The sequence below is a fragment of the Dasypus novemcinctus genome, chromosome 1 (assembly GCF_030445035.2).
Source record: "Dasypus novemcinctus isolate mDasNov1 chromosome 1, mDasNov1.1.hap2, whole genome shotgun sequence".
Lineage (NCBI taxonomy): Eukaryota > Metazoa > Chordata > Mammalia > Cingulata > Dasypodidae > Dasypus > Dasypus novemcinctus.
In genome coordinates, this window is record NC_080673.1 from 45,538,763 (window position 1) to 45,562,222 (window position 23,460).

General features: G+C 36.9%; 1 protein-coding gene across 27 annotated transcripts in view; it reads left to right on the top strand.

The window, feature by feature from the left end:
* NR3C2 (nuclear receptor subfamily 3 group C member 2) overlaps positions 1–23,460 on the top strand; it is a 362,509-nt gene that overhangs the window by 252,649 nt on the left and 86,400 nt on the right. For 15 of the 27 annotated variants that reach the window (XM_058283717.2, XM_012530704.4, XM_058283615.2 and 12 more), the window contains 2 exons: positions 4,095–4,211; positions 4,665–4,751. In XM_058283717.2, coding sequence (XP_058139700.1) covers positions 4,095–4,211; positions 4,665–4,751 — 204 coding nt within the window. The remainder of the gene's footprint in view (positions 1–4,094; positions 4,212–4,664; positions 4,752–23,460) is intronic. The other 12 variants (XM_058284243.2, XM_058283755.2, XM_058284194.2 and 9 more) reach the window with 1 other exon arrangement.

Genomic DNA, 23,460 nt, shown 5'->3' on the forward strand with positions numbered 1-23,460 from the left:
TTCTGGTTCATGGGCACTAAATATCGTTCCAAATATTCAGGCCTTCTTTGATTTCTTTTTTCTTTTTCTTTTTTTAAGACTTATTTATTTATTCATTATTTAATCATTCATACATTCATTTCTCCCCTTCCCCCCCCCCCCCCATTGTTTTGTGCTTGCTGTCCACTCTCTGGGTGTTCTTCTGTGTCTGCTTGTCTTCTCTTTTGAGCATCACTGAAACAGATCTTAGGACCTTCCAGAGTGGGAGAAAGGCGCTCAATCTCTTGCACCACTTCAGCCCCCTGCTCTGCTGCGTCTTTTTGTCTCTCCTCTGTGTCTCTTTTTGTTGCATTATCTTGCCTCACCATCTCTCCTTATGGACCAGCACTCCATGCAGGCCAGCACGCCTCATTGGCCAGCTCTCTACTCGGGCCAGCTCCCCATGTGGGCCAGCTTGTCTTTCACCAGGATGCCCTGGAAATCGAACCTTTGGCCTCCCATATGGTAGACAGGAGCCCAACTGCTTGAGCCACATCTGTTTCCCTGATTTCTTTTAACAGTGTTTTTTTAGTTTTTTACATACAAATCTTTTAATATCCTTAGTTAGATTTTATTCTTCTATTAGCTATTGTAAATGGATTTTGTTTCTTGATTTCTACCTCCAATTGTTCATTTCTAGTGTATAGAAACATACTGATTTATTGGTGTTGGTCTTGTACCCTGACACTGCTAAATTCATTTATTAGCTTGAGGAGCTTTGTTGTGATTTTTCAGGATCTTCTGTGATCAGCAAATAGGGAAAGTTTTACGTCTTCCTTTCCAAGTTGGGGGCTTTTTGTTTCTTTGTCTTGCCTAACTGCTCTGACTAGAACTTCTGGTACAGTGTTGAGTAACAGTGGTGACAGTGGATCTCCTTGTCTTGTTTGAAGTCTCAGAGGGAAAGCTTTCAGTCTTTTACCATTGAGTATGATGTTAGCTGTTGGTTTTTCATATGTCTTTTATCATTTTGAGAAAGTTTTCTTCTGTTCCTGGTTTTCAAGTCAAGAGAGCATGCTAGATTTTGTCAAATACCTTTTCTACATCAATTGAGATGACCATGTGGTTTTTTCCCTTCATTTTGTTAATGTGGTGTATTATTACACTGATTTTCCTATGTTGAACCACCGTTGCATACCTACAATAAATGCCACTTGATCATGGTGTATAATTCTATTAATGTGCTGTTGGATTTGGTTTGCTAGTATTTTGTTGAGCATTTTTGTAACTGCATTCATAGTAGATATTGCTTTGTAATTCTTTTTTTCATGTAATACCTTTATCTGGCTTTGACATGATGGTGGTGTTGGCCACAAAGGAAGAATTACGTAGTGTTCCCTCCTTTTCAAGTGTTTTGAATAGTTTGGGCAGGATTGTTGTTCATTCTTTCTGGAATGTTTGGTAAAATTCTCTTGTGAAGTCACGTGGACCTGGGCTTTTCTTTCCTGGGAGGTTTTTTTTTACTGATTCAATCTCTTTACTAGTTATTGGTTTGTTGCTATCTTCTATTTCTTGAATTAGTATAGGTAGTTTCTGTGTTTTCTAGGAATTGGCTCATTTTGTCTAGGTTATCAAATTTGTTGCTGTGCTGTTGTTCATTGTATCCTTTTATTGTCCTTTTAATTTCATTGGCGTTGGTAGTAATATCCCCTTTTTCATTTCTGATTTTGGTGATTTGTATCTTCCTTCTCTTTTTCTTTTGTCAGTCTAGCTAAAGGTTTGTCAATTTTATTGACCTTTTCAAAAAAATAGCTTGTGGTTTTGTTGATTCTCTCTGTATTTCTTCTTTTTTTCTTTTTTCCCCTTCTCTATTTCTTTTTTCCATTTGTTATTATGGTCTTAAATTGTCTTAAATTCCAGTACTTCCATTTGGTTCCCTTTTTTTTTTAACTTTCTTTTATACATTTAATAATTGAAAATATAAACAATAATTTAAAAAGAAAAAAGAAAACACAGTTGAATAAAAACATAAATTTCTCAATTTACTGTACTGGATAAATATACAATTTTTTTGGAACCATACAGTATGTTGCACGATATATCTGATTCATAGTAATGCAATCATACAGTATTTGTCATTTTGTGTGTGGCTTGCTTCGCTCGATGTACCTCTCTATTGAGAATCTTATTGTTCATGCATTGTTTTCCTGATATCCTTTAGTTCTGTGTATTTCCCTTCATCTCCTTGATCATATTAAGGATTTTTTTTTAAAGAAGTCTTTGTTATGTCCATAGTCTTGTCTTTTCCATTGTTGTTTTCCTGGACTTTTATCCTTTTCCTTTGCATAGGCGATCATTTCCTATTTCTTTGTCTTGTAATCTTTTGTTGCACCCTGTACATTTTAATATTTTAAATGGTTTTGGTTTATTTCCTTAAGTATGTATTTCTTGAGTTTGAAACCAGCTGGTGATATGACAGATTTTCTTGAGTTAACAAAACCAGCAAATCTATGCAGAAAACACCTTTCTCTGTTTTTGCAAATGGACTTCGCCTCAGCTGTTGTTCTCTGTCATAGTTCTGCCCTCCTACCAGGAATGTCTGTCCAAGGTGGAATGCAAAGTGCAGGATCCTCCCTCACTTTTCTGGACCTGTGTCTTGTCCTGGGCTTGTGCTTGCTAGGTGCCTTAGGAATTCCCCTGTTTATAGAAGTTTGAATGCCCCCTGCACTTTCCAGGAAATAGGTCTTCTCCCTCTTCTGAGTGTTCCATTGCATGTCTTAAAGCAGGTAAACTTTAGTCCCAGGCCATCTGCCTCAGTTGTTATCTTGTACTGCTCTCCTTGTCTCAACCTGCTTCTGCCTGGAGGGCAAATTCTCAAAGTGGGTCATGCTGGAGAGAAACTTCCCAAGTCATTCTTTTCCAGGAGGAAGGAGGCCAGAACTGACTAAGGGACCACTGGCCAATTTCAAACTTCCCTGTGGAGAGGATGTGTGGAGGGGGCAGGAAGGGCACCAGGAGTTTCTTCCATGGCTCCCCAAAGCTGTGTTCTCTTGACTTGGCCCCTTTTCGGCAAATGCAGCCTTTCAACTGTACTCTTCAGCTCTGAGAAAGAATATTCTTTGAGTCTCCTCTGCACCATTTGCCCAGGGCAGGTTTGAACAGTGGAAGCCCTGGGAGCTGGGCCTTTAAGGATCAGAAATAGTTAATCAAAAGCATGGATCAGGGGGGCAGATGTAGCTCAGTGGTTGCATGCCTCCTTCCCATAGTCAATGTCCTGCATTCAATCCCTGGTACTTCTTTTAGGGGAAAAAAAAAAAGGCAGTGATCTGTGATTTACCCTACCTCGAAATCTTGCACAACTGGACTTTTTTCTTCTTTTTTTAATTTCTCCCCCTTTCCTCTATTGTCTGCTCTCTGTATCCATTTGTTCTGTGTTCTTCTGTGTCTGTTTTTATTCTCATGAGTTGGCTCTGGGAACCGATTCTGGACATTCCAGAGTGGGACAGAGGTGATTATTCTCTTGCACCACCTCAGCTCCCTGTTCTGCTATATCTCTTATTGTCTCCCTTCTGTGTCTCTCTTTTGTTGTTGTTGCGTCATCTTGCTGTGCCAACTCTCTGCATCAGCCGGCACTCCCGCATAGCCAGCACTCTGTGTGGGCCAGCTCGCCACACGAGCCAGCTTGCCTTCACCAGGAGGCCAGGGACATCAAACCCTGGACCCTCCTATATACCCAACTGCTTGAGCCACATCTGATTCCCCGACAAGTAGACATTTTAGTGTCCCCCTCTAGCACCAGCAAGGTATCTCAGCGGCTGGATCCCCCTGCTACCTGCCTCAAGAGTGATGGATGGGTGCCAGTAACCACCACATGAAAAGAGCAGATTACTGGTATTTACCATAATTTCTCAGCCTCTTCTTCCCACTCTTTTCTAGATGCTGTTCTAGGAAATTAGATGTTTCCTAGTGTTCTTCTGAACTATATAGACATTTAAAATAGTAATTCAGACAGTTTCTGCTTATTTAATCATTTTTCTTGTGGAGGAACTGATGCCTGGAACTTCTTACTCCACCCTTTTCCACAATCCTTTCCTCTATAATAATCTTTATTTTAACAGATTTTTTATTATTTTAATTAGGGCAACACAACTATTTATGTGCTGGCAGAAATGATTGCATCATTGATAAGATTCGACGGAAGAATTGTCCTGCCTGCAGACTTCAGAAATGTCTTCAAGCTGGAATGAATTTAGGAGGTAAGTTTTGCGTTTTTTGTTTAATAAAAATTATTAACATGTTATACAGTATTGCTAGAATCTTTGTACCCAAAAATTTAAGATTAAGGTAACATGGAGAAATGATTTTGAAAATCAAATAAGTTCTATTTTCATACTAAAACATTTTGGAGAAGAGTCTTTCTTAGCTAGAGTTATAAAGAGGTATAATATTGGCTATGGTCCTAGTGAAGTTTTCAGATCAGAGTTTTCTAAGGTTTCAAGAACTTGGTTATTTAACCAAAACAAAAACAAAACTGAATGACCTTTTATATAAAACTGTAGCTAACCCTTTTATTTAGGAAAAAAAGACCTAAATGTAGTAACATTAGCCAGTTAGGAATATATTTCTAACTCTAGGAGTAAATGTAATAAGAATAAAGGAAGACCTATATGGAAGGAAAAAAAAAAAAAAAACACTTTAAAATGTTACAGAGGCTCACCAAAAGAGGAGGGGAAAAGACTTGAACCAAGTGCAAAGGTATACAACATCCATGGATGGGAAGATTCAACATCCTAAAGGTATTGGTTTTCCTTAAGTTAATTTTAAATATAACGTAATCCTATAATACCAGTTGATTCTAAGTTCATAAAGAACAGTTAGGAGAATTTTAAGAAATACAAATAGTGTGAAGAACTAACCTCCCTAAATAGTAAAACATTATACAGCCACAACAATGAAAATAGTTGTTATTGGTGTATGAATTGTCAGGTCAGTGGAACAGTCTGGAAAGTCAAGAAATAGATCCAAGTAATATGGGAACTTTGTGTATGATAAGTGGGATATCAGATCAGTGGGGAAAGGATAGATTACTCTATACCTAGATTTGTGACTATTTAGTTTGGATTCAACTTTCTTGAATCCAACTATTTAGTACACACCAGAGTAAATTCTGGTATTTCAGAGACTTAAATATGAAAAATAACTACAGAAGTACAATAAGAAAACATGGATTTTTTTTTCTATTATCTGAGTGGAAAAGATGTAAGTATGAAATAAAATCCAGAATCCACAAAAGAAGAAACTGAGAAAATTAACACTACTTAAATAATCAAGTACTACTGCAAGGACATGATAAATAGGAAACTGGGTGGAAATATTTGCAACTTATAGACAAAGGGTTTATTTCTATCATAGATAATGAGCTCCTCTAAATCCATAAGAAAAAGGAACGAACTCATTAGAAAAATGGGTAAAGGATACGAACAGAACATTCAAAGAAAAAAAGAAATGCAATTGGTTCTTGAAACGCTGGAAAGATTCTTAATCACAATTGTAGAAATGCAAATTAAAAATACGAACTATAATTGGCAATGATAAAACATTTTTGACATTTTGTTTGAGAGTGAAGAAAGGAAGCCAAACTCATTGGTGATCTGGTACATGCAAGGTGGACGTTTAAACCTCTACGGAGGACAATTTAGCTATTTCAAGAAAACCTTAAAAGGCACCTACACTTTAACTCAACATTTCCTTTTCTAGGAGTTTACCCCAAGTATATTGTTGTAGTCTTTGAAATATGTATATAAAATATTCATTATAACTTAATGTATCAGAAATACATTAGTCTTCTGTTTAAAATTGAGTAAATAAATTATGGAATACTCTTCAGACATTAATAAGAAAAAAGAGAGCACTGTATTTATTGATATGAACTGATCTCCAAGATACTGTTAGTTAAAAATCAGGCTGAAAGATGGTATGTTTTATATTCTGTAAGTTAATATTGTCTAGAACATTTCTGGAGTGATGTACAAAAAGCAAGTAACAGTGGGTGTCCCAATAGAAAGAATTGGATAGCTGGGAGACAAGATTGCAAAGAACATGTTGTCACTGTATGTTCTTTTGTGCTTTTGAGTTTTGTATTGTTTTGAATACATGTAGTGTGTATGTAAATAGCCTATTTAAAAGAAAGTAATTTGAAAAATAAATAAAATGAAAGGTCATCCTTCATGCTTTGGTGAATGAATTGACTGGCTGGCTGGTCAGGTCTAGGGAGCAGGCATGGCTGCCTGCAGAGATGCACTACTGGGAGAGTAAATCCTAAATGGCATAGGGAGATGCCTTAACAGACCCTGGAGTCAGGCTGTCTCGGGGAAGCCCCTGTTCTGCCACTTCCTGGCCTTGTAACCTTAAGTAAGTTACCACTACTCTGTACCTTAGTTTCTTTATCTTCAGCTTGCAGAGCTGGTCAGCATACCCACCTCATAGACTATGGTGAAGATTGAGTACGTACAGCGAAAAGGAAGCGATGACTCAGATACTTGTTAGTGAGCGGTAGTGGTGACACTCATTGCAGTTTACATAGGACCTTCACACCTTATTTTATCTTACCAGCAACCCTCCAAGTCCTCAGGAAAGGCATTATTGCTTTGTGTTTTGGTGATGGTGAGTCTCTGGTGCCCAGAGAAGTTAAGTGACTTGCAGAAAGATGCCACAGTCAGTGAGATAAAGACTCAAGCTAGTCCTTGGATCTCTGCCCTCTGGGTATGCTGGTGTTTCCAGAACAGCACACTGCTCCCCTGTTCTAAAATCCAGATCTTCAGATGTAGCACAAAGTATCACCTTCTGGAGCATGTGAGCAAGGTTCAGGAGAGATTATTTGTAATTGAGCCTCAAAATGGCACCTTGACAGAGCCGTTATTTGTAATGGGAACTTTAAAACCATTTTCTAAAAATTTACCATCTGAATTTGAAAAATAAAACATTAGGAAGGTATGTTTTAAAGTATCTATATATAATTTGTATATTATCTTATCAATACTATATAATGTATATTTGCATACAAGATATATAATATTTGCTCTAAATATGTATGGTATTATTATAATATGTAATAAATTGTTACTGTTTGTTACTATAAATTAACAAAAGAGCCATGCTACTATTTCCTCTATTTCCTACTGCATAGCGTTGTTTTAAAGGATTAACTGAATTAATGCATAAAGCATTTAGAACAGGGTTTCTTAACCTCAGCACTGTTGACATTTTAGATGAGATAATTCCTTATGGTAGGGGCTGTTCTGTGCCTGGTAGGATGTTTAGCAGCATCCTTGGTCTCTACCCACTAGAGGCCATTATCAGCCCCCGCCCCCCCCCCCCAAGATGTGACAACCATAAAAACCTCCAGACCTTATCAAATGTCCCCCCATTGAAAACCCCTGGTTTAGTAATAATAGTAACAATTGGAAAAAATATTTAAGCATTAGATGTTACTATCCACTAGAATATACATTCCATCAGGGAACTGTCTGGCACAAAGTAGGTGTTCGACTACTGCTTATTGAATAAATAAATGGATAGCTAGCTTTTTTTGAGGGCTTTTTGTGTTCTAAGCACTCTGCTAAGCCCTTTATATATGTTATGCCCATTGTAGAAATGAGTTAACAGAGACCAAAAAACCTAAGGGAGTTTTCAGAACCAGGACTCAAATCTACGTTCCTGCCACCAACACCAGTGCCCAGCACAGCTCTGCTGTATGCCATAGACCTACTACTCATTGACTCGTGTTTTATAAAATAGCCCAGGTTATCTGAACGGCAGTCCTGGCACACAGGATTTTTACTTCTGTCTACAATTATCTGTAAGTGGGTCTTGGCATAGTGCATAATATAAAATTCACATCATTTGTTGGTTTCTGTATATGCAAGATAGGTTTTGTAGTTTTTTGGTAACAAGTTTACTAGAGAGAAAGCTCACTTTAAATGTTGAGGTCACTGAGTCAAAAATGGGCAGAGAGAAATTAATTTTTATAAAAGTAATATTTCCTTTAGATTCAAGTTACAGCTTAACCTCTTCTGATTATTAAGTGAATAATTAACTTTTACTAATTATCCAGTTGTAGCAGTATGCAATATAATTTTTTTTATAATTTCTTTTTAATCTTCACTTTTAGTTTCAATTTAGGCAAAAAAAAAGAAATTCTAGCAATTTTACTATGTTTAAAAATAACTATATTATGAAGTTTAGCCTTTTAATGAGATGCAGTTTTTATAAATTAGAAAATGTGAATTAAATTTAAAACTTTTTATATGTATTTCAATCTTGCCTCTCTTTTCCTGGCAAGGCAGACAGTCCAGTCTTGTTTCAACTACCCTTCTTCCTCACTAACTCTCTTGGGAAATAAGGCAGATGGTAATATAATATTTAGAAGACCTTTTCTGTTTGTGAATTATCCTGACTCTGGAAATTAAATTAGCCATTCCCTTCTAAAGATGCCAAGAATCTCAAATAATTTAGAATGATTCTTTTCCTATCAGGTGATTAATGTACAATCCTAACCATGTCCAACTAACTAGTCCTAACTTTGGAAGGAGGGAGGGAGGAAGGGAGGGAGGATTTGTATTCCTCAGAAATTAAAATTATGTAATTTGCTTCTTCCCTTTTCTCTGTACCCACTGCCTACCTTCCGCCACAGGTACTATTGCTTTTCTTTAAAATCCTGCTGAGCTGTCAGCTGCATGCAAAGGAATATACAGCAGAAAATGTAAGATTATCAACAGAGCAATTGGAAGGAAATTAGCAGCTTTTCTGACCTTAAACCAGGCCCGCCACACTTGCTGTAATCCCTACTAATAGATCTAAAAAAGTCGTGGTTCTTATACATGAAGTTACTGCTTTGTACAGTCTTCTCCAAAGGAAGTAATCACTTTACTTTTATATGCTAGTGATCTGAAGAGAGTGATCTGTGCATGCCCTTCAGAGCTTCTTCTAAATATATCAACCAGACTACTAAAGCCACCAGGCCCTTAGACCAAGAATGAATCCTGCAGGATGGGTCTAGCTGACTGCGCTGTGACCATAGACTTTAGAGGGGATCGTAGAGGTTGTTCTGTTCCAAGCTCCCCATTTTACAGATGAGAAGCCTAGAGTTCAAGATCATATCAGAACAGAAACCTAAGACTCCAATGTATGGAGGCTTATTCAGTCTTCTTCCTCTTTTCCAAACCCTTCCCCCCTTATTTCAGTTTTCAATAGATCTGCTCCCAAGGCCCCTTACATATTCCTTTAATTAAGACTCTCAAATACTGAAGTCTTGCTTCTAGTAGCTTTAAAAATACAGACTGCACAAGCCAAAGAACATCGTATTTCTGGTTCCACTTTACTTCCAACACTTATCTGCAACTTTTCCTAATTCCGGGCACCCCTTGGACTCCGTCTAAGCAGGGGTCTCTAAAGGTGTCCATATTAGGGCCACCTTTCTTGGAATAGGACTGTGCTATGGAAAGTGAGAGAAGGCTCCCAGCCACAGGAAGCAGTAGCCACCAGACATCACAGTTGCTTTTGAGGGGTCAGAAAGAAGGTGAAAAAGGAAGTGAAGCATAATGTTAATGCTGGGAACCTATCTAAGAAACAGATACTCTTATGGATTACTGATGAGAATGGAAAAGAGTTGGGCAGTATGTGTCTTGAGGTACGTTGCTCTCATTCACTGACAAAGTAATTCTGGTTCTGGAAATACATCCAAGAGACACAATCCAAAATATAGAAATTGCTAAAATTCACAAAGATGTTCATCACAATATATGGAAATATTTATATTATATAGAAAAAAGTACTTTTAACTAAGTGCCTAAAGATAGGAAAATGTTTAAATTATTATATATCCACATAATGCAGGATTAGTCAGCCAATAAAATTATGGTCATGAAATTTCATAGCAACATAAAATACTTTCTGAAAAAAGTAATAATGAAAAATTAGTGTGCAAATTTATTTTAGATTACTTATTCTGTGATTAAAACTATACATGAAAAGACTTGCGTACGTTAAAAGATTAATGGTTGTATTAGGTAAGATAATGATACTTTTTTCTTCTCTCTTTTCCAATTTATTAATACTATGAACATTATTTATAACAAAAGTTAAAGAATTCAGAATTTTGAACTAAATGGAAGGGCAACATAAGACTAACAGTGCTACCGAGCAAGAGAGGTAGAGAATTAGACATACAGATAGCCAAAGAAGGATCATCAACAGGAAGAAAGAAAAATAAAAAGAGATGAGACATACTTTAAAAACTGAAATGGAGATGTGGTTGAAAGCAAGGACCTAGAAACCAAAGAATGATAGAATCAAGACAGACACATTAAACCCAGAGAGAGATCTTTTAACTTGAGGAAAAATGTCTTTACCTGCCAGCAACTTGCTGAAACTAGTTGGCATGGTCAGCTGAACAACTCTAACATAGTATAGGTCTGATGAGAGAAATTACAGGATCAATGCCAGTGAGAGGAAAGATTTAATTTCTGAAATCCAATAAGAAAATCAGTTTTTATAGCTTTAAGGATCTCCTGGTGCATAATATGCAGTAGTCTGTAGAAATTTAGAAAGCCCGAGTTTTATGAAGAGATATGGTTCTTTGATTTTCTTTCTTTCCTTTCTTTGTTGCAGATAGTAAGAATCTCGGTGGAACTTTCGAGCAAAAAATAAATAGGGTGGGACCTCATTTTTATAAAAGTATGTTTTTTATTGTTAAAATATATGTATGGTATAAAATTTGCTGTTTTTACCATTTTTCAGTATAAAACACAGTGACATTATTTACATTTACAATATTGTACAGCCATCACCACAATCTATTATCAAAACTTTTTCATCACCCCAGTCAAAAACTGTTACAAAACCAGAAACCTTAAATAGTAACTCCCCATTTCCCCCTCCTCCAGGCCCCTGGCTACCTCTAATTTCTTTCTCTATGAGTGTCCTTAGCCTAGATACTTCATGTAAGTGGAATTGTACAATAGTTGCCCTTTCATGTCTGGCTTATTTCACTCAGCATAATGTTTTCAAAGTTCACCCATATTGTAGCATGTTAACAGAACTTCTTTCCTTATACAGCTGCATAATGAAAGTATGTTTTTTGAATCTTAATATATATGTATGTTAAGCCATCCTAATTTCTATAATAACATAATAGTTTAATTAAACAACTGAATTTTTTTACTAGAGAAGCTGCAGGTTTATAAAAAAAATCGTGCATGAAATACAGGATTCTCATATACCACCCTATTATTAACATCTTGCATTAGAGTGGTTTATTTGCTACAACTGCTAATAGTACACTTTTATAACAACTGATATTTTTCCCTTGCAAAATTCAATGGATGACAGTTCAGGATTGGTCCCAAAGCAAGTTGAATTTAAAAGACATATTTCTTAAATTTGAAGATACTATTTTTTTCATATTTTAGGTGTTGTGATTATTATTTTCAATCAATATATACATTATTTTTGTTCATTTCCTTCAAAAAGCTGATTAAATCACTCTTAGTCTAGGACTGGTGACATCTTAGAACACAAGAAATTCAGTCATTGAATGCAAAGTTTCATCTCTCTTCAAAAATTTACACAGTACATGCACAAACCATTGTTTGGTGAGCTTACCTAAGTAGGCTGCTTTTCTTGGGTATTTTAAAATATTAAATTCAAGGATGTTGGAAAAGTTCTGCTTGGGTCTACAGGTGCTTTTTATTGCCTTCCATTTCTCCTTTGTTTTTTTTTTTAATGTTTTCATTTGCATTCTGCCTAATAAGTTATCATTCCAGCCTCAATGAAAGAGCCCAAGAATTTAGCATTTCATACCTTTTGGATCCAGGACATCTTGTCATTTGGCCTTGGTGGTCTTAAGATACTTAGAATCAGAGCCATTCTTACTCTTTCTTAGCTTTACAGTTTTCTTTTAACTGATCTTTTGACAAGCTTTCCAGTTTTACACACTCACTGATGGTTTCTGTGATATAAAATTGTTTTCTAACTCTCTGGTGGATGGTGTTTGCAGTCACTTTTATTTGTCCCTGGCACTTCTCGAATGAGAAGTTAATTTTTAAAATATTAAAAATCAGTTTTTACATTCTTTTAGGTCATAATTCTTCCAGGTGTTACATATCGGAGTCTAATTAGAATATTATCAATTTCACAGTTAGTATTTATGGATGTCATTTAGGATATCCAGGCTTTCAATTTCTAAGACTTTGGTCTTTAATTTTTCTTTCTCATTTTACCTGCTTTCTTTCTGCTGTTTTTAACCCAGACCCTCTCTGTTCCTCCTTTGTTGCTTTTGTTTTCTCAAGACTAACTGCACATGCTTCTACTTGCTACTAACTCACTGCATATTTCTCAGCCTCATTGTCGTCATACTGCTTATATTTCTCTCTGCGTGGTGTCCTGAGTTCATTCAAACTTCTCTATAAAGGGTCTAGCCTGATAGGTTGGTCACCATCCGGAAGAGACCTGCTGATAGGGTCGAGTCCCCCAACCAGACCCTCGCAGAACAGAGGATAGAGACAAATGGCTGCCTTTGCCTGGGCTGCTCTGACATTACCCAGGCTGTTGTGGCCGGGTTACCCGGCCCAGAGGTACAAAGCAGGATGAACTATGGCAGGAAATATTTTGAGCCTGATTGTCAGAAAGGAATTAGGAGTATAGCAATCAGATTACAATAGATGTATCTCCAGTGCAAATACATAACAATGACAGCCAGCTGTAATGTTTGCTAATTGTGGAACACACCTTTTTTCCAACACTCTGATTTTTATTTATGTATTATAGGTTATCCATTTATTTAAAATCCCCAGAGAAGTCAGTTTTCAGTAAGGATTAATACAGCAAAATAATACCATTTCATTCATCTTGGAATGGACCTTCTGAAGGTCTCAATTCAAGGTTTTTTGATGTGGCTACTTTGACATCACATGGACCAAACCAAAGGAGAAAACATAAAGTAAATCTTAAGCTTTTTTTTTTAAATCACAAATTAATATGTAAGGTAGACATTCTCCTGTAGAACCTCTCTCTATACCTGAGGTGTTCCCTGTGCCTAAATGCCAGCACTGACCCCAGGCCATAAGATTCGGGGTGAGCCGTGGGGATCAGCGATGAGTAAGAGATAAAAGATAGGGGGATATTAGGAAAGGCAGGGCCAACCACTTAGTGCCAAGTGTCATAGGTTTTCTGCACTCAGTTATCTTATGAAGGGGCCATCAGCCATTCAAGGCAAAGTACCTGCCCACTCTCTGAGGACTCACTTGCTTCATCTATTTCAGACTCTGATTTCTCAGAAGTTTTAATCATTGAATTCATTTATTTTCAATTAATCTGTCCACTGAGAAATATAACTTAATTTTTTTTCATTTGAAAATCTAGTGAGTAACGAGATACTTCTTGTAGGCTTTCTGAATAAATCTCCTCCTCTCTCCATCTTTGCATAAAATATTGTGGTTGTGAAGAAAAGAAGAGGAAGGTATTTATGTTACTGGTCAGTCCCTCTAGTTCTCACCTTGTGTTAGTCAGGGTTTATGAGATTTATTAAAGGATTTGGCAGACATAACCATGGGTACGGGCATGTCTGAATGCTGATGGGCAGGCCTCAAGCTGGGAAATCCAACGAAGGTTTTTGATGAATTCCCCAGGAGAGCCTGGCTGGTTGAAGTAGAAATGGAAATTCACCCTTCTGACTGCTGTAATCATCAGATCTTCAGCTAAGGCCATCAGCTGACTGGATGAGACTTCTATCATCACTGAAGGCAATCAGCTCACTGACGAATTTAAATCCATGAAATATCCTCATAGTAACAGTCATACCAGTGCTTGCTTGGCTAAACAACTGGACACTATAACTTAGCCTAAATGACACAAGACTTTAACTATTACACATCTCTAGAATATAGAGAAATCCATCCAATTAACTTTCTAACAGTCCTCCAGTCTTCAGTAGTGGTAAATATATATATATATATATATATATGATATTTAGTATATCAATAGTATCTTTCATGATGACGATTTTCTGGGACAGATAATAACATACCATTATAGGCTAACCCAATCTTACCAGATTTTAAAGTATTTTTTACTGGTGTGTTAAGTTGCAAAATATATACTACAGTGTTTGATAAAGGAAAGAAACAGTTCTTTATAATAAAGTAGGGGAATAACAATGGAGTAAGAGTCAAGGTGTTTGAGCACTTTAATTTCTAATTTTAAAATAATGATTTACATTTTGACAGAGAGGTTCTAAAAGCTGAGCTAGCAGAGCTAATAAAAATTGCTTCATCGGAATGTGCTACTTCATTATTTTGAAAGAAGATCATCAACAATGGTACAAAGACAGTTGCTGACTTAGGTCATGAAAATAAGGAACTCCAAAATGTAATTGTTCTGTTTTCCTCCTCCTCCTTCAGTATTTTATACAATATTTGTGCCAAGAGTATACTAATGTAAAATATTTTAAAGTGTTGAAACTAAGCAGTTACTTTGTAGCTATATAGTTATTTTTCATATTAAGATTAATTTGTATAGGAGGGAATCCTATTTAAAACAAGATCTCTGATGAATCTATCCATCAATTTCGTGCTGCAAATACCTATTGCGTTCCTCTGGTGTGACAGTGTTCCACTTAGCAAAGTGAACATAACAGTGAGAAGGCAGGCACTGGCCTTGCTTTCAAGGAGCTTATCTATAGGAAGGAAGAAATTTATTATAGGTCACAGATAAGCATTGGACATTTGGTAACAGTGTAATTTGAAGAGTACTTGTAGTGTTAGCAAGAACCCAAATGCCCAGTGTTCTATCCCTTTGGTTTAATTGGTTGTGACAACTTCCTAATTCTTATCTCTTGGGACCCAAGGTGGTGGCAGCTTGAGATCTTCATATGACTTTCTCTTGGTATTTTGGTTGTGTTCATCCACTTGTTTCCTTTGTGCACTGATTCTATCTATGGCATCTACCTGTGCTTGTGTAGGGCACTCTATGAGAAAGAGTAGCTATGCATTAGGAAACCCTGCAGAAGGTACTTAACCTTCTTTGAGGTTCCTTCAGATCATCTTACTTCCAATTTCAGCATCTATCAGTAGACAAAAGTTCTCTACTTTATGTGCTCCCTGAATTCCAGTTATGAAAATAGATCCTTTTCTTTTTTATCAAAAAAATGAATTCCAATTATGAAAATAAGCCCTTTGCTTTTTTATCAGAATAAAGATTTCTTAGAATTTTTTATTAAGTTATCTCTCCCGTCTGAAGATGACTGAGGCAGCTCTGGGTGATCTCCTAATACTTGCCATGTTCATCTCTCTCTTAGCAGAAATTAGTAAATACCTGTGAAGTAAAGACTGGGATAATGGTACCCAGTTTCCAAAAGATGACTGTCTTGGTTTGAGTCTTTTGCGGACCCCAGAAAAACCTGTTCTTAAAGAAAACCCTGTTCTTAAAGAAAACCCATCCTGGGCCTATAAATGCATTGTGGGTGGGTCCTTTTGATTAGATTCAGTTAAGGGCCTTTGATTAGATTACAACAGTACCAGGGTGGTTCTTAATCCTTTACTAGAATCCTGTATAAACCAAGGAGAGGGGAGAAGAAAAGCTGCCAATTAACCCTACATGTGGGAGAGGACTCCAGGATTGCCTGCAGCCACAGAAAGAGAAACCCCAGGAGGCTGAGAGAGAGGCTGGAGGTTGGAATCAACAAAGCAGCCTGAAGCTGAAGCAAAACGGCCAGGAAGAGGCAGGATAGACAAGCCATGTGCCTGATTGCCTACAGCTCTGCTCAGGGAGAAAGTGAGCCTGGAGGAAGGTCGAGATTGGCTGCCATTTTGCCTTGCACTAGCAGGAGTCCAGGATCACCAGCAGCTGACTTTTGTGAGACAGTATCTCTGAACTATAAGCTTTTAACCTAATAAATCCTTATAAAAGCCAACACATTTCTGATATTTTGCTCTGGCAGCCTAATTTCCCTTCAGTATTTGAACCTACTTAACATCTTAATTTTCACCCAGAAACTCTTCAGAACTACGCAGCAGCAGCTACCAGAAAAACTGTTTAGGAACAATTAAAATATTTCTAGTTTTTCGAAGAGTTCTTTAAACACAAAGTTTTCTTAATATAACAGTCTTCAAACCAAGTCATTTTAATTCTAAAATTTGACTGAATTTGCAAGTGAAAATTAGAACACAGCCTCATTTCTATTTGCTATTTACATATGAAGGCATAAAATATGTCACAGTAGGAAAAAAACTAACGAAAAATCAAGGAATAAATGAAGAAAGTTAATGTTAATTACTAAGAAATAGATGCATATATTAATTCACATTTTTTAAATTTTATAGCATAAAACCTAAATCCCATTGGGTGAAAACACTGATTCCCCACCCCCCCCCCATGCTGCATATAGTTAGATTTTTAGGTAAATTAAAGTTTAATCAGGGAAGTGGACTTGGCCCAGTGGATAGGGTGTCTGTCTACCACATGGAGGTCCGCGCTTCAAACCCCGGGCCTCCTTGACCTGTGTGGAGCTGGCCCATGCGCAGTGCTGATGCGTGCAAGGAGTGCCCTGCCACGAAGGGGTGTCCCCCGAGTAGGGGCGCCCCATGCGCAAGGATTGTGCCCGGTAATGGCACTGCACACATGGAGAACTGATGCAACAAGAGGACGCAACAAAAAGAAACACAGATTCCCATGCCACTGACAACAGAAGCTGACACAAAGAAGAACATGCAGCAAATGGACTCAGAGAACAGACAACTCGGCAGGGCGGGAGGGGAGAGAAATAAATAAAATAAATCCTTAAAAAAAAGTTTAATCAGATTAGAAACTTGAAGGCAAATTCAGAAGATTACATGGAAGAATATGGGAGCCTAGGAGGGCTATGTAATTAATCAGTCCTGCTGGAGAGTTGTTCTCAGTTCTCACTGCATATCAGAATCATCTATGGAGTCTGTTATTTCCCCCCACTTTTACTGATACATTTTAATAAAGCATAAATCCATCCAAAGAATACAATCAGTTGTATTTGGTGTAATCACATGTTTGTGCATTCATCACCCCAATCACTCCCAGAGTCCATTAATTATTCCAGTAATAATAAACAAAACTCATCACCTCTAAATCTCTCTATTCCTCACTTGCTGTACATAGCTGCTATTCTTTTTCCTTCTTGCTAGTATATTTGTATTTATATTTTGTAAAAGCAGACTTATATATGCAATATCACCTGTAATCCTGTTTTACAATCTTATACAATGCCATGTTACAATTTTTAACTTTCCTTCTAGTAATATACATGACCTTAGACTTTCCTTTTCAACCACTAACACACCCATTCAATAGCACTGCTAGTTACAAACACCATGATATGCTTTAGCCATTTCTATTCATTTCCAAAGATTTACAAACAACCCTTTTAACAATTCTGCATGGATTACCCCTCAGCTTTCCATTCTCTACCCTCCTTCTATTTTTTGATGACCTATATTCTAACTATTAACTCCATGTGTTTACACAGTATTTTTAGTTCATATTTGTGCAGTCATACAGTATTTGTCCTCTTGTGTCTGGCTTGCTTACTCAACATAATGTCCTCGGGGTTCATTTATGTTGTCATATGCTTCATGGGTTCATTTCTTCTTACAGCAGCTGCATATTATTCCATTGTGTATATATACCACAATTTGCTTATCCATTCAGCAGTCGATGGATACCTGGGTTGTTTCCACCTTTTGGCATTCGTGACTAATTCTGCTATGAACATTGGTGTGTGAATGTCTGTTCATGTCTCTGCTCTCAGTTCTTCTGGGTATACACCTAGTAATGGTATTGCTGGGTCACATGGCAAGTCTAAATTCAAATTCCTCAGGAACTGCTAAACAGTACTCACAGTGGCTCTACCATTCTACATTCCTACCAATAGTGATTAAGTTTCCCTGTGTCTTGTGGAGTCTGTTTTAAACACACTCACCCGTGCCCTGCTCCTAAAACTTGTCATTCATTCATTGAAATGGAGCAGGCACATCTTTATTTTTAAAGAACTCTATGTCTTGTATGTTAGTTCACTAGAGCTAAAAACCACTTTTCCAAGGATTGCCACAGCATTGGTAGCATTTTCCTTAGGATAAGAAAGTGCTTTTTTTTTTTCCCAATGCTGTTGTATTTTCTCTGTATTTCTTGATGTTTTGGGGGGACAAACGCACACTTTTAAAGCATATATCTGGGTTGCATTTGGCACCTTTTCAGAATAATGTATGTTGAATCCAAAATTACCATCCTTTTACTTGTGGATTTTAAGTAATTATTATCATCACCATTAATTATAAACATCTGATCCCAAATGTAAACCCCAAAAACTATACCAAGAAGAAAAACATTTTCTCTCACTTTAGATGGTATTCACGCTAATAAATGAATCAAAATTTTGTGTTATTTCCTTTTCTACTTTTGATTTGTAAGCAGTATTTCTTAGAGAATAAACTGAAAAAACAAAAATATAATAAAGGTAAAATTCTTCAAAATATTTTACTTAATTATTCATAGGACTTAGTTTTTCAAGTCATATATATAATTATGAAAATGACAATATTAAAAGGGAAGAAAATATAATTTTTAAAAATCATGAATGGCAATATTAATATCATGCAATATGGAATTTAAGGTTAAAGGCACCAGATAAGATAAAGAGGATAATGAAATTGTGGTAAAAGGCACAAAGTTACCATAAATTTTAGTCTATATGTATTAAGCAACAAAGCAGCTAATAAAGCAAAACTATTAGAAATGAAAGGATAATTTGATTATAATTACAGCTGTAGAAGGAGATTTTAATATATGCATTTAATAATTGGGGATCCTAGTTTTTTAAAATATAAGAACTCAAATAATTTTTAAACTAAAATAAACAAATGCCATTTACTTGGATATTTCAAAACCTCCCCAAAAATAACACACACAAAAAAGCACTTTATATTAGAATGCAGGAGTTACAGCTATCCACATAGGAAAATGTTTAGCCTTTAAAAAAATATATTACTAAGTAGCAAGTACTAAAAATAAAGGAACTCAGTGCTCATGTTAAAAATTATAAGAACAACAAAATAAATGAAAATTTAGGAAAATTTTGAGTGCTAAAATCTGAAATGTATAGAATATCAGGAAACAATAGAAAAAGGATAAAACATTTTCAAAAGTTGGCTATTCTTTGAAATGATAAAATAGATAAAGCCATCTTAAACTTGATTAAAGAAAACACACAGAGCGAATCTTATAGATTATGAATTGTAAAGGAAATTAATAGACATAAAGCTACATATATGTAAAGCAATACTTTATGAGAATATGAATTGCAAAAATGGTTATTATGACAAACTGGGAACAACCTGAATTTCCATCAGTAGGGAAATGGTTGGAAACATTTCAGATATCCATACTATAGAGTATTGTACATACTTTAAAAGGAATAAGTTAGAAGTATGCCATTAACATTATAGGTACTTTTACCATGTATTGCATTTATTAATTTACTTATTTATGTACTTTTAAAGATACTTAGATTGCTTAAAAAATGTAGAGTATTCCCATATGCCGCATTCGCTACCCCTCCCATACTTTTCCACATTAACAATATCCTTCCTTATTGTGGTACATTTGTTACAATTGGTGAATGCATACTGGAGCATTGCCACTAAGGATGGGTTATAGTTTACCTTATAGTTTAAACTCTCTCCCACACAATTTTGTAAGTTATGACAAGATATATAATGGCCTGTATCTGTCATTGCAATGTCATTCAGGATAATTCCACTGTCCCAAAAATGCCCCATTCTTCCCTCCTCTTCTCCTCAGAACCTCCAATGGCCACTTCCTCCACATTAATGCTAAAAGTTCTTCCATTGCTAGAATCACAATAAGTCTATAGTAGGATACCAGTAAGGTTAGTCTCTAGTCCATCCTTCATCCCACAGTCTTGAGGATTCTGGGATGGTGATGCCCACTCTGCCTCTAACCAGGAGGGGACTTAGATCCCATGGGGCAGATGGATGGGACTATCTTGTTTGCATTTGTAGACTCTGGTCCTTGGGATGGTCGTTATCCATCACATTTCCTTGTTAATTGTCCTGGGTGAGTAAGGAAGTCAAGATTCAAGGAAGTGAATATAATATCCCATTCTTGGAAACAAGGAATTACAACTCTTGGTCTTTATATATGTGAATATGATTGTGTACTTATATAAGAATATATGATTTTATGATCATGGAGAAATTATGAAAGAAACATACCAATGTATTAAAATTTGTTACCTAAGTAAAAAAAAAAACAGTCTATAAAATACCACATCTTTCTTACATGTGATTTTGGAGAGTGTATGCATGTGTGCATATGCATATGCCAAGAGAGATATGAGAATGAATAGATGCCAAAATGTTAGTAATAACTTTCTCAGAGAAGTGGCATCTCATGAGGCTTTTACTTTCTTCTTATCTGTCTGTATTGATTGACTTTTTAACAATGCTTGTGAAATGTTTAGATTATCAGAAAAATAAAACCAGTTTTGAGATATAACAATAAAAATATAATACCATTTTTCTAAAGATTAGGAACTCAACTTTTATTTTTATTCCAGAGGAAATTTTTCTGAAGATAGTTCCAATATTGCCTATCAAAAAAGGATGCTGGAAATTGCCTCTCATGCAATTTAGTTTCACTGTAATTATGGTTCCCAATTCTGCTGAATAAATGGTGTTATTTCAGTGCTCCCAGACTTCAGGGTCTTGCCAGTCTAGATCTAGGAGTTGGTACTAGGAACATCATCATTTGGTGCTTTTTGTTGAGGGAACTATATCCATGGCTCTTTTCATTTACGTATTTTCATTCTGGCTCTTTCCTCTGCTTTTTATTTATGTCGTCTTCTCACATATGTGAGAAGAACATCTCTTCATCCCTAATGAATTCCTAAATCTCATATTGCGCCTCCACTACTAGGTGATCTTCCCACTTTCCAGACTTAGTGGCTTGGAATTGAGAAAAGAGAGATAGACAGATCCTGTCAGCACTGACAACAGGAGCATGGCAAAGAAGCCAGGCCCCTTCCAGCATAACCTTCCTTAAGTAGAAGAAAGATAAACTTCTTGAACATCTCAACAGTGCAATTATCATTTGGCATTTGTGAATCTTGCATTTTGAGGGCCCTTTATCACATTGGTACATTTTAATTTGGTGAGATCTAAACCTGAGTCTCACATACCCATAAGCCTTCTTTTTTTTTTTTTTTTTTTTTTAAAGATTTATTTCTCCCCCCCCACCACCACCAGTTGTCTGCTCTCTGTGTCCTTTCGCTGCGTGTTCTTCTGTGACCGCTTTTATCCTTATCAGCGGCACCGTGAATCTGTGTTTCTTTTTGTTGCGTCATCTTGTTGTGTCACCTCTCCGTGTGTGCGGCGCCATTCCTGGGCAGGCTGCACTTTCTTTCGCACTAGGCAGCTCTCCTTACGGGGCGCACTCCTTGCACGTGGGGCTCCCCTAGGCGGGGGACACCCTTTGTGGCAGGGCACTCCTTGCGCGCATCAGCACTGCACATGGGCCAGCTCCACACGGGTCAAGGAGGCCCGGGGCTTGAACCGCGTACCTCCCATGTGGTAGACGGACACCCTAACCACTGGGTCAAGTCCGCTTCCGTCATGAGCCTTCTTTGCATTGCCGGGCCTTGCCAACAGACTGGCATGCAATGTCAGGGGCATGCTGCCTTTCTTGTTGTCCATGTACCTTCTCTGGGGTCATAAAAGCTTTGTTCCTGGTGTAAAATGGCAGTTAAATCAGGGAAGACCTAAATGAACCTCAAAAGGACAGTGGTAGAAGTCTATGAGAAATAGTCTTAGCCAGGGAAAACCAGGAGCCTGTCCTCATGTCCTGAGAGAGTCCTAGTAGTGTGGACAGGTATCCTTCAGAAATGTCAGAGGTCTGCCTTATTTGTTGAATGCAAACTTTTCTACAAAAGTATGATTTTCCTTGATTGGTGTAAAAAATTCCATATCAGATATTATTATAATTAAATGCAATTTTCTGGAATTAATTTTCAGCACTCTCTGCATTTAATAAATATTTGACATCATATATGTACATATGCAGTATCAGTTTCACAGCTTTTCCCTGCTAAGAGGCTAAATTACAAAATTATGTTCATTCATTTAGTAATTTTTTCAGTCAAAAATTTTTTCCAAAAATGTGTTATTTTATTTCAAGGAAGTAACTTATCAACATTTGCTAAATATTTCTTCATGAGGAGGTGTACCCTAAAAATAATACTTTAAGTTAATGTAGTGACATTTTCCTTGCCAACTCTAACAAAGCTTTACAAAGAGGGCATCTTACCATTTAGTCTACTGACTTTACCATTTGTATGCAGTAACTTGAAATTTGTTTGGTAAGTTGTTCATTTAAATCTACAGATATTTAGGGTAGATTGTTCAAAACTCAAAAATTAAGGTAGGTTCCTTATCTTCAAAGAGGAAGGGGACTGAGACAAGGACCTGTTCATCCGCACTGGAGAGCCAAGAGTAGGGGAAGAGATGAGAAGGCTGGAAACAAAGAAGAAAACTTGAGGGGGAAAATGAGGTTCCCCAGAGTGGTTTGTGGTATGTTCTCAGGGAGGAAACAAACCTTGAGATGTCACTTCACTTCTGCTTGTATGTACAGGTGCACACATTTGCACACATTTGCACCCACTGGGGACAGGCAGGGAGTTGAGAAAAAGGGAGCCACAGCTCCACCATACCATCCTCCCCGCAGTGTCACCAGGTGCCCGCTGTGGCTCCCTTCTTTCTCATGTTTGTATTTCGTGGGGTTTAGAATGAATTTTCCATATATACAGTGTCTTTCAAGCCCTCAGGCTGGTTGGTTCTCCCCTCTACTGTTTTTTCATCAGAGGAAATTTCATAAATTTATGTCACATACTATTAGAGGTGACATTGTTGGTTTCCCAGTTGCTTTATGGGTGAAATAAAATTTTTATCTAACTTCTAAATATTAGATTTGGTTGAAATACTCTGGAATTGGAAACAGAGATTCAAAACAAAAGAGGAACTGAAAGGAGAGGACTCTACGTATCACTATCCCTTTTACCAAACAATCTCTCATATCCAGTAGATAAGTTCTTCTCAGAATATTTGACTTATTTCCTCCTCTTAACCTAAGAGGAGGTTTTGGATTTTGTTTATTTGAAATTCAAAATAAATGAGATCCTGTGGCTGAACATAAAATACTGAATACAATGCTCGTTTGTTTTCAAACCACACACACCACACACCCCTTTTCTCTCTACCCTCACCCCTCTCCTTGAAAACTTGTGAGCCACTCCTAGGAACCACTCCCTGTGTGGCTACATACCCTACCACCTGCTCCACTGTGCCCTCTGCACACTCAGCAACTTCTTCTACCACACTCCCTCTGGATGAGTGCTTTGGAGCAGTTTCT